Below are 14,103 nucleotides of genomic sequence, written 5' to 3'. Positions count from 1 at the left end.
CAGCGCCTGCAGTGAAGCTTTTCTCATTCCGTACTTTCAACGTTTTCTCTGCGTCACCCGAGAATAAACGTTGAAATCTACTGCGTCTTTGAGTTTTGTCACTGCAAACCTTTTACATGTAAATCATCACTTCGTCTGCGAGAAATTCTACTTTAACGTTGATTACCATTAATTAACCTCTCAACTGCTTTCAGGACTCGTTTTCTCTTAACAGCTACAGCAATAAGTCTGCTATGAGCAGCCAGACCTGTAGGGGGCAGTGTAACTAGAAGCATGAAGCCATGATAGCCAATCCGAGTCCGGGAATGAATAGAATGAGTTATTTGTTGTTCTTTCAGGGAAACGGTTTGACTTCGATGAAGTTCTGATGACACGGCAGTCGCACTCTGATGATGTAAATCTCCGTATCCTCTTCTACATGCAAACAGAAAGGGGCGGAGTTTTCAGGAATCGTCATTCGTGGAGACTCGTAGCTGGTTTATGTGCAAAAGCTGGAACCGCAGAGAAATACTTCCTTTCTGTAAAAGCGAGTACGTCTGAACGGAGCCTGACTCTGTTGTGATTTTTGTCATATTTGAAGCGAAAAGCCAGAAAAACCCAAGAGGAAGCCGAGCGTTCATCTTCTTCGGCTCCAGTTTAGGTTCAAGAGCCTCACACTCTCCCTACTTTCAGGATTATTTTGGATCTATTTTATATTTCCTGCCGGTTCAAGTAGCTCTTTCTCCGTGGTGGAGCAGCGTCGGTCAGCGTGCAGACGACCTCCCGTCAGTTACTGAACGTCTTTTTCAATCTGCCTGCGTTCATAAGCCACCGTTGACCTGTGCACCGCTGAGACGCCTGCTCTTTATGAAGACCGTGGAAAAGCTTTTCTGGCGACTTTCTCGTTTTGCGGCTGCACCTGCCGCCGTCTCTCTGAGCGAGCGTCACCTTTGACCTGAGCGTATTCCATCAGCTGGCTGTAGTTGATTCCAGCTGCTCGATCCAGACAGCGCTGCACCAGCTTCTTCATGTCCTCCGGGGGAACCGGCGTGGTGACGTCTTTCATCAGCACCTGTAGCCACAAAAACAAGTTCATGTAACTGCTGGAGACTCGGCAGCACAAGAGAAAACAACTTCCTGACGAAGTCTGATCGTCCTCAAACTTAGACACAGATGTCAGCGTATGCTGATGATCCAGAGGAGTTTCAGCCTGCTTCTGTTCGGTTTTAACATCTTTATAAGTCGTCAGCTGGTGTCCTCACGTCTCCTTTAAATCCTCTTTAAATCAATTCTTAACCTTTATTAGTAAAACTAATCCAACATGGAGCTTCTGACCCTGTTTCATACCAACTTCCTCTCTGAGAGTCCAGGAGACATTCTGACTGGTACCATGTGAGGCTGCTGATTGGCTGCAGGAACTGGACATCATGACCATGGGGTTCAAGTTCATATGCCGCTAACGGCTAGCGGCAAAAATTGAAACAACAACCGATGGTGGAGCGTCGACAAACATCCAGCCGCAGAGCAACACACCTGGAGGTTTAAAACTAAATGTTTGTATATCACAAACGTGATAACAAACGTTTATCACGTTATACGTGACTCACGTTATACGTTGAGTCACGTATAACGTGACTCAACGTTTATACGAGTCACGTTAGCGGTTAGCGCTAGTGGCATATTGTACGGTACCATACTGTAACATATTGTACTGTACCATACCGTACCATACTGTTGTGTACTGTACCATATCATACCATACTGTACCATACCAAACTGTACACAACAGTATGGTACGGTATGGTACACTACGATATGGTACAGTACCATATCGTAGTGTACCATACCGTACCATACTGTTGTGTACTGTACCATATCATACCATACTGTGCCATACCAAACTGTACTGTACCATACCGTACCTCTACTGTACTGTACCATACCTGACCATACCGCACTGTACAATACCGTACCATACTGTACTGTACCATACCATACTGTACCATATCTGACCATATTGTAGTGTACCATACCGTACTGTATCATACCGTACCATACTGTACTGTACCATACCGTACTATATCATACTGTACCATACCGTACTGTACCATACCGTACAATACCGCACCATACTGTACTGTACCATACCGTACTATACCGTACTGTACTGTACCATACCGTACTATACCATACTGTACCATACCATATCAGACCATACCGACAGTACCATACCGTAACATGTTGGTAAATACTGCACGGTGGAAACAAGGTTCTGTAAGAGCTCATAAAGGTCAAGATGACCTTTCTTCTATTTGACACGATGTCATTAAAGTGTGATCAAATGTTTGTGATATCAAGAAAAGTGTTTCGTCCACAGACGACGGCGGCGGCTTCGCTGAAAGGACAGCTCATTGTCGGCGTGCTACGACCTCTACGACCTGCTTGTTTATGATTACAGCAGCGAGCCGGAGGCTTTTTCTTCTTATTCGCACACTGTGATGGGTTATTTACAACCAAGGTTAATAGATTCGTCCACAATGGGTCGATTGTCACTGCCAGTAAATGTGGAGTCGGAGTTCGTCATATTTGATGACGCTTTGAAGAGAACGCTTCAATCAGGAGCAAAACACATCCGTCAGTACATAAAAGCACGAAGAAGTTAAAGCTTCCGTGACAAATCTAGTACCATGTGATGGCGACCTGAGCCATTCTCTGGTTGGTGGAACAACGTCCAGCAGGACAACCAGCTGCTGGAACAGCAGGAGACACTTCGTACAGTTTAATCAGCCAAGAAGCTTCTCATTGTTCACTCAAAGCCAAGAACGTTAATTATCGGTAACGACTTTGTCCATATCACACCGTTTTTTCTATATTTTCCTGAACGCCGTCGGCTTTAATAAGAATTTCTGCCAAATTAAATATTTTTTTCATCAAGGCTTTAGTTTTCTCCACTGTTTCTGTTCATTTGTTTGACCTTCTGTGACCCGACATGATGAGTTTAGCTGCGGACGTCGCCGCTTCTTAATTATCGCGTTGCTGTGCTCGTTCCTGCAGAATAGTTTTCGTGCACTGTGTGTCGTTCGCGCAGGAATAAAGTCTATTCAGAAGCAAACCAGAGACCGTCTTCATGCTGCGTGAGCAACGTTCTTCGTGGGGACGTGAAAACTTTTATCATCACAATCTGAGAGCAGATCATCAGAACCCTCTTCATTCACGTTTATGACGTGTTATTTTTGCAGGTATTATTTGACATACAGTATTACTGCACAATCACATGGCCTCACGGCGGCGGCGGTTCAGCTTGCATCCATGGTCGGCTGTGACTTATAGGATTGTTAAAAGCCGCGGCGGCGTGGCGGTGGAGCGGTGCGGCGGAGGGGCGGCGCGGCAGAGGGGCGGCGCGGCGGAGGAGCGGCGCGGCGTCTTTACCCGTTCCTGCAGGGAGAGCGTGGCCTTCAGGGCCCCGTCTGGTCGTCCGAACGGGAAGCAGTACCTGCGGACACAAAAATGACATTAAGAAGCAATCTTAAGGACGAGAAAGAAAAGAGAAGAAGAATAGGAAGATGGGAGAGGAGAGAAACGTGGGGCGGCGCCAACAGATGGCCGTCTAATTACAGTGGAGGAGGCTGTTCTCACCTCGGAGCGGCTTCAGCCAGGTTTCACGTTGCTAATTGACAAGTGAAAAGTACTTCATAAACAAAAGGCACGCGGTCACACAGGTCAGCCATTTATTGGATAGAAGAAAAAAGCCAGCAGGCAGATGTTCTGTCGCTTCGCTGCGACAGGAGTGGAAAGAAAAGTACAAAAGTGTAGAAGTAGACCCTTATATTTGACAGAAACTTTTGAGATTTCCACTCAACAGGAGTTCATGATGCTTATTTCAATTCAGCAAAACGAAAGGTTTGAATTGAGTTTGTTAGAAAAGCAGCGCGGTGACTTAAGTTACCAGTCAGAGTGTAAATCATCATCACAGCGTGTAAATAAGGAATTAATGAAGTGATTCTGATAAAACTTCATCACAGCCTGAAGACGGTCAGGAAATACAGGAAGTGACTCTACAAAGATCGTTATGTCGTTTAAACACCAGGAGCTTTTTTCCTGGAAAACTGTACAGCTCACTACTGCACTATGGGTGTGTGTGTGTGTGTGTGTGTGTGTGTGTGTGTGTGTGTGTGTGTGTGTGTGTGTGTGTGTGTGTGTGTGTGTGTGTGTGTGTGTGTGGAGGTACACTAGTTCATGTTTGATGGTTCAGTGGAAAATATTGAACCGAAATGAACTCAAATAAATGACTTCATTATAAACATCTGAGCAACTGTTGGTGTTTCATTAAACCGTGAGCAACTTTGAAGGGGAGGAGCCAATAAGTGTTTGAAGGGGAGGAGCCAATACATTTTTTACTTCTAACTACTCCTTTTCATTCATACAAATGCAGATCAAGTGTATTGTGTTGTTTCTTTGTTGTGGTTTTCTTCATTTAATACGTGATACGTGCTTCCTGTTGGCCAGTCAACGTGATAAATGATTTCTCTTACACAGTAGAGAACTTTTTTACTTGACGCCGTTAATCACATTCATGTGCTCACACTCCAGTGGAGGCGGCTGCCGTGCAACGTGCTCATCTGTCCACTAGGGGCGGTGTGGGGTTCAGTGTTTATGCTCAAGGACACATGACATGTGGACACATCCATTGTTATGCAGATGAAACACAAATGTACTGATGGTCAACGACTCTTCAGCTCAGACGAGGTTAAAGCCGGAGTTCCTCAGGGTTCAGTCTCAGGACCTCTGCTCTTCATTCGACCTGCATCCTGGAGGAGCATCATGAGGAAACGCCCCATTAACTTGAAGTTAATCCAGGAGAGAAAAGGTCGGAGGTCAGTCGGTGGTTTCGAGCAGCTTGGCAGACGAGCCGACGATACTGGGGGAAAACGCCAGTACTTTGTAAAACACTGTGAATTGCCTTGTCTTTGAATGGTGCTCCAGAAATAAATTTGCCTTGCCTCGCCTTGCCTCGCCTTGCCTTACCGTGCCGCTTTCTGGGCTGGGGCGTGGCTCCCTGGGGTGGTTCTTTGGGGCCTCCCCGGGTCTGGGGACGCCCCACACACACAACAGTTCCGGCCGCATGCCCCCAACCCCACACTCACACACACACACACACACACACACACACACACACACACACACACACACACACACACACACACACACACACACACACACACACACACACACACACACACACTTCCACTTCTCATGAGATGTGTTGCTGAAGTACTCGATAGAGCTGCTCAGGCTGGTTTAATCTAATAACAGTTTTTGGATCAGTGTGATAATATTACTGTACAGACTATATATATATATATATATATATATATATATATATATATATATAGCATGACTATATACTACTAAACACTACATTGTCAATGACTAAACACTACTACTAAATAATACATTGTGTACTAAAAATACCACTAAATACTACATGGTGGATTTCCAAATACTACTACATACTACATTATGGACTCCTAAATACTACAAAATACTACCTTGTAGACTACTACACACAATCACAATCACACACTAAACTCGCATGTAGTTGAAATATTGCTGTCAAGGCAGAATTTGCCCCCAGGTTCCTCTGGGTGGTTTTCAAATGGATTCACTGCAACTCTTTTCATTATTACATGTTTAAAATACACCCAGTACATATTCTGCAGTACAGGCTGATAAATAAACAAGAATCCCCACAGGGACAGTAAAAGTATATCTGAACTTATTCAGGATGGTGTGTAGTGACGCCCACTCATCTCGCTCTCATTCTTTTACTTTGACTTTTTTAGGGGATTTAAAAAAAAATCTGCCAATATTTAAATAAAAATGCAATTACTTCCAATGTGTATTTATGCTTTTTTAATGTCACAGTACTATAATACAGGAGCCGGAGGATCCACACGCTGCACAAGGTGCCTTTATTTTACAGTGAGCCCCTGCCGCCCTCGACGTCTGTGGTGCTGCTGAATATCATGTTTTACTCCATAGTAGTACCTCACACTGACTGCAGGACACTGATTTATTTACACTTAAAGCACTACTGCAACTCCTCAGAGCAACTGGCACAAGAACTCAACAATATTACGACAGAAAGACAAAATCCTAATTTTACCTGACATCATATTATTATTCATGCTACTGATGGTACAAGGACAGAAAGAGACATTTCGTTTTCATTTCTAAAGTGTTCTGGGTAGAATTTACTTCTATTTTATTACATTTTCAGCTCTTGGAGACGTTTTTAGAGGTTTTTCCTCTTTTTTCATGGATTTTTGTTCTTTAGCTATTTTATGCATTTTGGCTGTTTAACTCTTTATAGTCGCTGTGTGTTTTAGTAAAACTAGTTAGTGTTGTATTTATCTTCCTTTTTACCTTTTTTCCTGTCATTTGTTCCTTTTCTTTTCTTTTCCCAAAAAACCCTCTGTACTAGCAATCCTTTTTAATAATAGAAGTTTTACCATTTTTACAGAATTTTATACTTATTTAGTTGTTTGTAGCTATATAATAGCTACAAACAACTAAACTACAAACAACTAAATAAGTATAAAATTTCAATATATATATATATAAAATGGATATAATAGCTACAAACATATATATATATATATATATATATGATTTTTAAAATTCAAGATATTTTAGCTGTTTTACTTTGTTGTCTGTACGTAATTCAACTAGAATTGAGAACATAAACTAAATGTTTATTTACGATGGTTTTGTGAGACTGTCCGGGAGCAGCCACAGGGGGCACTGGAGAGCCTCTTGGTGCAGTTAGAAGAAGACTTGCTGTAACATCCAAGGGGATGAGATAATGTGTAGAAAACAACCCTGCTTCCTGGGAATGAGGACCGATAATCATCCATTAGTGGAGAAGTTTGGTCTTAATCTGAAGCAAACTGGAAATCCTCCTCTTGTCTGCATAATCCCACCATTGTCTCGGCCATTGTTTCCCAGCGCTGGTCTCTTGTGGAGGTAAGTTGGTAACGACCCCCGCTGGTGGCCCCTCCCCCTCCCCCCTCCCCCCTCTCCTTGGCCCCGGCCGACCCGGGGCCAGATGGAGGCGCCTCTCAGGCGTGAAGGGTTCCCAGAGCCGGCTAATAGCTGGGCTCCATTCAGACGAGTGTTGCTCAAGGTCTCCGGGCTGCCGCTTTCACACCGCGCTAACAATGCCTTCACACACGGCGGCGGTGGTGGATGGCGGCGTGCAGATGCAGGGAGGTCTCGTCCGCCCCGGAGGAGCTAAAAATACTGTGAGCGCCCCACTATGACACACACCAGGACCGCTCTCCACTAAACACCGGGATCCAAACCCGTTTGTCACATTAGCAACGCCATCACCACCAAACGTCATCACATGCGTGACAACACATTCTCACAACAGGGATTTACTACCTGCACTAACAACTTTATATGTAGGAACCCATAGTTATGGTGAAAATATCTGTTATTGTGAAAATACATTATTTATTTTGTGTATATGTAGTTTTACTAAAGAAATTATTCATACAATGTGTGTGTGTACAGGTATGTATTTATATGCATAACTCATTCTTGAGTGTTTGGACAAAACATGCCCGACATACAAAAGTGTAATTTATAAATTCATCCTGGTTGTTGTTCCTACAAAGTTCCACCCGAAGGACCGGTGTACAGCTTACATATTATTTTAACAGTCATATTAATCTTTTTGGGGGAAATGTTCTTTAATTATGTGGTTTTGTGTTTAGACGGTTGATGTTACTGTATTTGTCCCCAGCAAGAGTTCACTGTCGTGATGTGCCCAAAAAACCTCAACATTTTGAGTAAATATAAGTCTAATTAAATAGAAAGGTTTTGAAAATTTTGAAACACTGAATGAGCTGAACATCAAACCAGATTTTCTATAAACAGCTGCCAATCGAAGTAGTTTCCTCGGGTTCCGTCTCCTCCATCAGATGTGAAGAATGAAGCACCAACACACTCTGGTTCGTTTGAAGCTTTGTGATATTTTAGACAAACCACATCGACATTGCTACGACACGGCTGGACCCTGTCAACTCCGCCTTCCTGTTATTTTAAGATTTTTAAACCACAGTGGATCAAATTTAAGCATTTTAGTGACGTTATTGAGACGCCAGAAACGGAGGAAAAGCGGCTGGCGGCGGTGGACAGTAAATGTTTTGTTCCCTTTTGGTCGACTCCGTTGGAAGAAAATGTCTTTCTTCACTTTATGTTGTTCATGTAATAAAGGCTCATCTAATCTACATCCCCTTTTGTCTTGATTATTAAATAAAAAAAAAATTTTTTTTATGGTATTAAAAAAGACTTTGAAAATAAAGAGATTTACAAATCTGACTTTGTAGAAAAGTGTGAATTTACCACTTAAGTTTACACGATGTATTTTATGGCATATCAGAGTAACTAAACTATTACAATGTAATGAAAACCTATAGATTCTTCTTGAACTGGAAGAATTAAACTTGTTTACTTCTCAGTGTGTCTGACCAGGTCGACTCCAATCAGTTCAAACGGGAAACATGTTAATTTATCAAAAGATTGTTTTTATCCCTCACATGATTAAATAGCAAAGACTGTTCTATACATAAATATATAGCTCTAAATAATATATATATATATATTTTTTAAATTAATAACTTTTTAAAAACCTGTGTTGTCCCAGCAAGCAAGAATAAGTGCTTGTCTCTCTCTCTCAATCAATCAATCAATATATATATATATTGATTGATATATATATATATATATCTATATCTATATCTATATCTATATCTATATCTATATCTCTATATCTATATCTATATATCTATATCTATATCTATATCTATATCTATCTATATATATATATATATATTGAGAGAGAGAGACAAGCACTTATTCTTGCTTGCTGGGACAACACAGGTTTTTAAAAAGTTATTCATTTAAAAAAAAAAATATATATATATACACATATATATATATATAGAGAGAGATCTATATATAGATATATAAAATCCCGCCCCCCCCCTCCCTCCAAATGACTATCAATAGATTGTATATCTTTTGACATGTCTGGAATGTATGAATAATAATGAAAAGAATCTCGAGAGATAAGACGTGTGTTTACACCTGGATATAGATATTTTTGTGGATACTTATTTTGATAAAATAGACATTTATTTATTCTATTTTTTTTTCCAATTGAGTTTCTTTTCGGATGTATCATTGGAAATGTTTTAACATGTCTGGAATGAATGTACACACACACATATATATATATATATATATATATATATATATATATATACTACTAAATACTACATTATTGATGACTAAATACTACTAAATACTACATTGTAGACTACTACATACACTTTGTGGGCTATTAAATACTTCTAAATGCTGGGTGGGTATTTAGTGTATACTGGTATCTATGCTGAATTCACAGTAGTTTTTTTTTTACAATCACACACTAAACTCACATGTAATTGAAATATTGCTGTCAAGGCAGAATTTGCCCCCAGGTTCCATGTATTACACCTGGATGTAGATTTTTTTGTGCGTATGTATTTTGATAAAATAGGCCTTTATTTATTATGTATCCTGTATATGTTTTGGCATGTGAGGAATAGATGACTAATATTGATGATAATAATGTGGAGAGCTGACTGTGTACCAGACGATGATGAGTTTTCTCATTAGAAGAACCAGGGTTGATCAGTCTGCTGGAGCAGAAGGAGGCGGAGCAGCTCAACCATCCTGAAAAAAGAAGTTTCTGGAGACTCTCACACAAACGCTCCATATGGAGTCGAGAAAAACTTCCCGGTGTTTCAGATTATTAAATTCTCATTTATGTCAATCAACAGGTTTTTTTTTTTTAAAACACAGGGGAATATGTGTTTTTGTAAATTCCTGGCGACATGTGAATGGTGTGGGACATTCTCACCTGGATGTGAACACCTGGAGGGTCACATGAGGCAGAACCAGAACAATTTAAGGACGATCTGAAAATGTATGACTGTTTTATCTGCAGAGTTTCTTCTACTTTTTGAATCTTTTGCTCTCAGTCTTTCCATGGACTTTGTCTCCTGAGGTTCCAGCAGGTATTTCCCTGCCGTAGTACACAGAAGTTTTGCTTCATACCTGAAGTGTGTGATCTGGTTCTCCAGCAGGGCCATGAGGCGACTCCGGACGGTGTTGAACTGCTCTCGCTCCTCCACGGTGACCGTGCCCATCCCGTCAGGCCTGAAGAGGGCGACATGGAGCACAATCAGTCTCACATGCTGCCGACAAACAACAAGGAAATCCTGGAAAAGCTCTGAGTTCTCTCAGGAATCCTCAGGGACGTCCAGACGGACGCGTCACATCGGAAACTGATTGATTTTTCTCTAAAGCCTCCTGCACACGCTCCGATTTGCCGTCGCGGATGAAAGATTGCGGTGGCGGTGAAATCTTTGGTTCTAATTGGTGGTGTGAGATGTTTGTGGCCATGGTAGCTGCTGCTGCTCCTGCAGCCTGTTTGATCGGCTTCCATACAGTTAGTTTAGTTGGAACATTAAAGCCCGGGACAGGAAATGCTAATGTAGCATGCTAGTAGATGCTAACAAGTACTTCCTCCACGCTCCCGTTGCAACGTCCCCCTCCAGGTCGTCCTCTCTCCGAGCCACGACCGCCTCCACATTCTCCTCCTCACACTTTGTCTGGGATTTCTTTACAAACACACAAATGCCCCCATCGTGAGGCACGGTGCCCTCTAAAGGCCTGGCATATGTACTGCATCGTTTTGTGTTCATGGTGAGGTGTGGATGGAATTTTGTTTAAGAAGGACGGGAGAAGAAAGATGGTTTTTCTTGGTGTGGACGAGGACCTAGTACAGTGTTTCTAGCTGTGGTTGATGAGATCGTTAAAATGGCAGGAGCTTCAGCAGAGTGGAGGTAAATACAGAGCGTCGGAGGGTCCAGAGCCTCCGATTAGCTGCTGACAGTCGGCTCCTGCGACCAGCCGAAGGTGTGAAACACCAAGACAGAACAAACCATCAAGGATGCGCAGCTACAATGGATGAAAGCCGGCGGACAGGAGCTGCTCTGTGTCTTCAGATCCGACTGGCCTGTTTTCACCAAACAAACCCATCAAGCAGCCAAACTCTCCACGCTGACCTGGAGTCATCCAATCAGCCTCGCCCTCGCAGCTCCGCCGGCTGGCAGCGAGCGGAGCCACAAAGAGGAGCTTCATTAAAGCTTTTAAAGCCTGCGTTCGCTCCTTGCCGTCGTCTGAATAGGCACTCGGCAAGAAAAGGGGAAAAATGCAATCAGAACCTAGAGCGCCCAGCCTTGACTTTGGGGGCTTTCTGAAAGAGAAAAGCAGCCTCTCCAAACGGCACTCGCTCGCACTCGCCGGAGGGAGGAAGCGACGAGCTCCTCTCTTAATGACTTGTTGTTATAAAAGCCGGCGCTGGAGGCCGAAGCAGCGCCGAGCGCTTCCTGCCGCCGCCGCCGTCTGAAGGAGCGAACCACGTCGAGTGAGCCGAGGAGACCGGAACCATTCAAACACAGCAAGAAAAGACAGAGGAAGCTAGAAGGAAGCTAGAAGGAAGCTGGAAGGAAGCTGGAAGAAAGCCAGAAGAAAGCCAGAAGGAAGCCAGAAGGAAGTCAGCAGGAAGCTAGAAGGAAGCCAGCAGGAAGCCAGAAGGAAGCTAGAAGGAAGCCAGCAGGACGCTAGAAGGAAGCTAGAAGGAAGCCAGCAGGAAGCTAGAAGGAAGCTAGAAGGACGCCAGTAGGAAGCTAGAAAGAAGTGAGCAGGAAACAAGCAGGAAGTCAGCAGGATGCAAGCAGGAATTGGTCTAGAAGTGAGCAGGAAGTGGTGTGAACATGAGCTGGAAGCGACTATGAAGTGGTCTAGATGTGAGTAAGAAGTAAGCTGGAGGTGAGCAGGAAACAAGCCGGAAAAGGTCTAGAAGCGAGCAGGAAACAAGCAGGAAGTGGAGTAGAAGCGAACAGGAAGTGGCGTAGAAGCGAGCAGGAAGTGGAGTTGAAGCGAGCAGGAGTGAGCAGGAAGTGGAGTAGAAGCGAGCAGGAAGTGGGCTAGTGGCGAGCAGGAAGCTAACAGGAAGAGAGCTGGCAGGAGGCCAGATTCAAAGCGTGTTTGGGTTCCAGTGTCAGCTTGTCGGGATTGAGACTCATTGTTGTTGCTCAATGAAGCGAGCGTGGAGGAGGGAAGGGGTGGAGTCAGGTTAGTGAGTTGACCCCCCCTCCGTCCTACTGGTCGTTTGGAGCCGAGCCGGCGTGGCAGAGCACTATGGTGTCGCTGCCACTTCACCTTAAGAGGAGAGCTGAATGGCAGGTGACAACCCCCCCCACCCGGCGGAGGTAAAAGCTCCTGTCACATCATGTGTCTGCATGGCGTCGACGACTCAGAAGAGAGGAGATCTGACCTGACAGGTGAGATGGAGGTGATCCCCCCCCCCCGCCAGCTCCAGTAGTGCTCCTTTAACCCTGGACCCCCCCTCAGAGCGATGCCCCCGGCTTTAATGACCCGATTAAATCCAATAAACATCCACAGTGTAACTCCTGGACTCTTTACCTGAAAATAACCGACACAACCTCTCAGAGAGAGAGAGAGCGAGAGAGAGAGAGAGAGAGAGAAACACCATTAAAACACCCGAGATAAAATAAAATGCAGTGACTGAATAAATAAGTGGAAATAAAATAGTAAAAACAGAATGAACATGTTCCACATGTGGCATTTTATCAAGCCTTCTCCTTCTTTTGACCCTTCTCTTCCTCCTCCTGACACTTCTTCTCCTCCTGACTCTTCTCCTCCTCCTGACTCTTCTTCTCCTGACGCTTCTTCTCCCCCTGACTCTCCTCCTGAATCTTCTCCCCTCCTCCTTCTTCTCCTCCCCCCCTCCTCCTGACTCATTCCTTTATCTCTCCTCCTCCTGACTCTTCTTCTCCTCCTCCTGACTCTTCTCGTCCTTCACCTGACTCCTTCTTTTGACTCTTCACCTGACACTTCTCCTCTTCGTGACACTTCCTCTCGTCCTGACTGTTCTTCTCCTCCTCGTGACTCTTCACCTCCTCTTCCTGACCCTTCCTTCTTCTTCTCGTCCTCCTGACTCTTCTCCTGCTGACCGCTCCTTTCGACACTTCTTCTCCTGACTCCTCTTCTCCTCCTCTTGACTCTCCTCCTCGTCCTTACTCCCCTCCTCCTCCTGACTCTTCTTCTCCTCCTTCTGACCCTTCTCCTCCCGACTCTCCTACTCCTGACTATCCTCCTCCTGACCCTTCTTCTCCTCCTGACACTTCTCCTCCTTCTTCTTCTTGTCCTGACTCTCTTCCTTCTGACTCTTCTCCTCCTGACTCTCCGCCTCCTCCTGACACTTCTCAGGAGCGGCTGAACGAGGAGGTGCTGAAGGAGCAGCAGCAGGAGGAGGACCAGCTGAAGGAGGAACAGCAGGAGGAGGAACAGCAGGAGGAGGAGCAGCAGGAGAAGGAGCAGCAGGTGGAGGAACAGCAGGAGGAGGAACAGAAGGAGGAGGAACAGCAGGAGGAGGAACAGTAGGAGGAGGAGCAGCAGGAGAAGGAGCAGCAGGTGGAGGAACAGCAGGAGGAGGAACAGAAGGAGGAGGAACAGTAGGAGGAGGAGCAGCAGGAGAAGGAGCAGCGGGTGGAGGAACATTAGGAGGAGGAGCAGCAGGAGGAGGAACAGTAGGAGGAGGAGCAGCAGGAGAAGGAGCAGCAGGAGGAGGAACAGCAGGAGAAGGAGCAGCAGGTGGAGGAACATTAGGAGGAGGAGCAGCAGGAGGAGGAGCAGCAGGAGGATGAGCAGCAGGAGGAGGAACAGAAGGAGGAGGAACAGTAGGAGGAGGAGCAGCAGGAGAAGGAGCAGCGGGTGGAGGAACATTAGGAGGAGGAGCAGCAGGAGGAGGAACAGTAGGAGGAGGAACAGTAGGAGGAGGAGCAGCAGGAGAAGGAGCAGCAGGTGGAGGAACAGCAGGAGGAGGAACAGCAGGAGGAGGAACAGCAGGTGGAGGAACAGCAGGAGGAGGAACAGAAGGAGGATGAGCAGCAGGAGGAGGAACAGCAGGAGAAGGAGCAG

General features: G+C 44.7%; 1 protein-coding gene across 1 annotated transcript in view; it reads right to left on the bottom strand.

Moving 5' to 3' along the window:
- Positions 1-14,103, bottom strand: part of cadps2 (Ca++-dependent secretion activator 2) — a gene marked incomplete at its 5' end in the record, with an annotated part of 181,792 nt that overhangs the window by 43,295 nt on the left and 124,394 nt on the right. Inside the window, 3 exons of the mRNA XM_080474542.1 lie at positions 928-1,051; positions 3,409-3,472; positions 10,150-10,251. Coding sequence (XP_080330668.1) covers positions 928-1,051; positions 3,409-3,472; positions 10,150-10,251 — 290 coding nt within the window. The remainder of the gene's footprint in view (positions 1-927; positions 1,052-3,408; positions 3,473-10,149; positions 10,252-14,103) is intronic.

This window comes from Lipophrys pholis (genome assembly GCF_963383615.2).
Source record: "Lipophrys pholis genome assembly, chromosome: 11".
Lineage (NCBI taxonomy): Eukaryota > Metazoa > Chordata > Actinopteri > Blenniiformes > Blenniidae > Lipophrys > Lipophrys pholis.
Note: the sequence above shows the minus strand (reverse complement) of the source record. Positions and strands in the feature narration are given on the sequence as shown.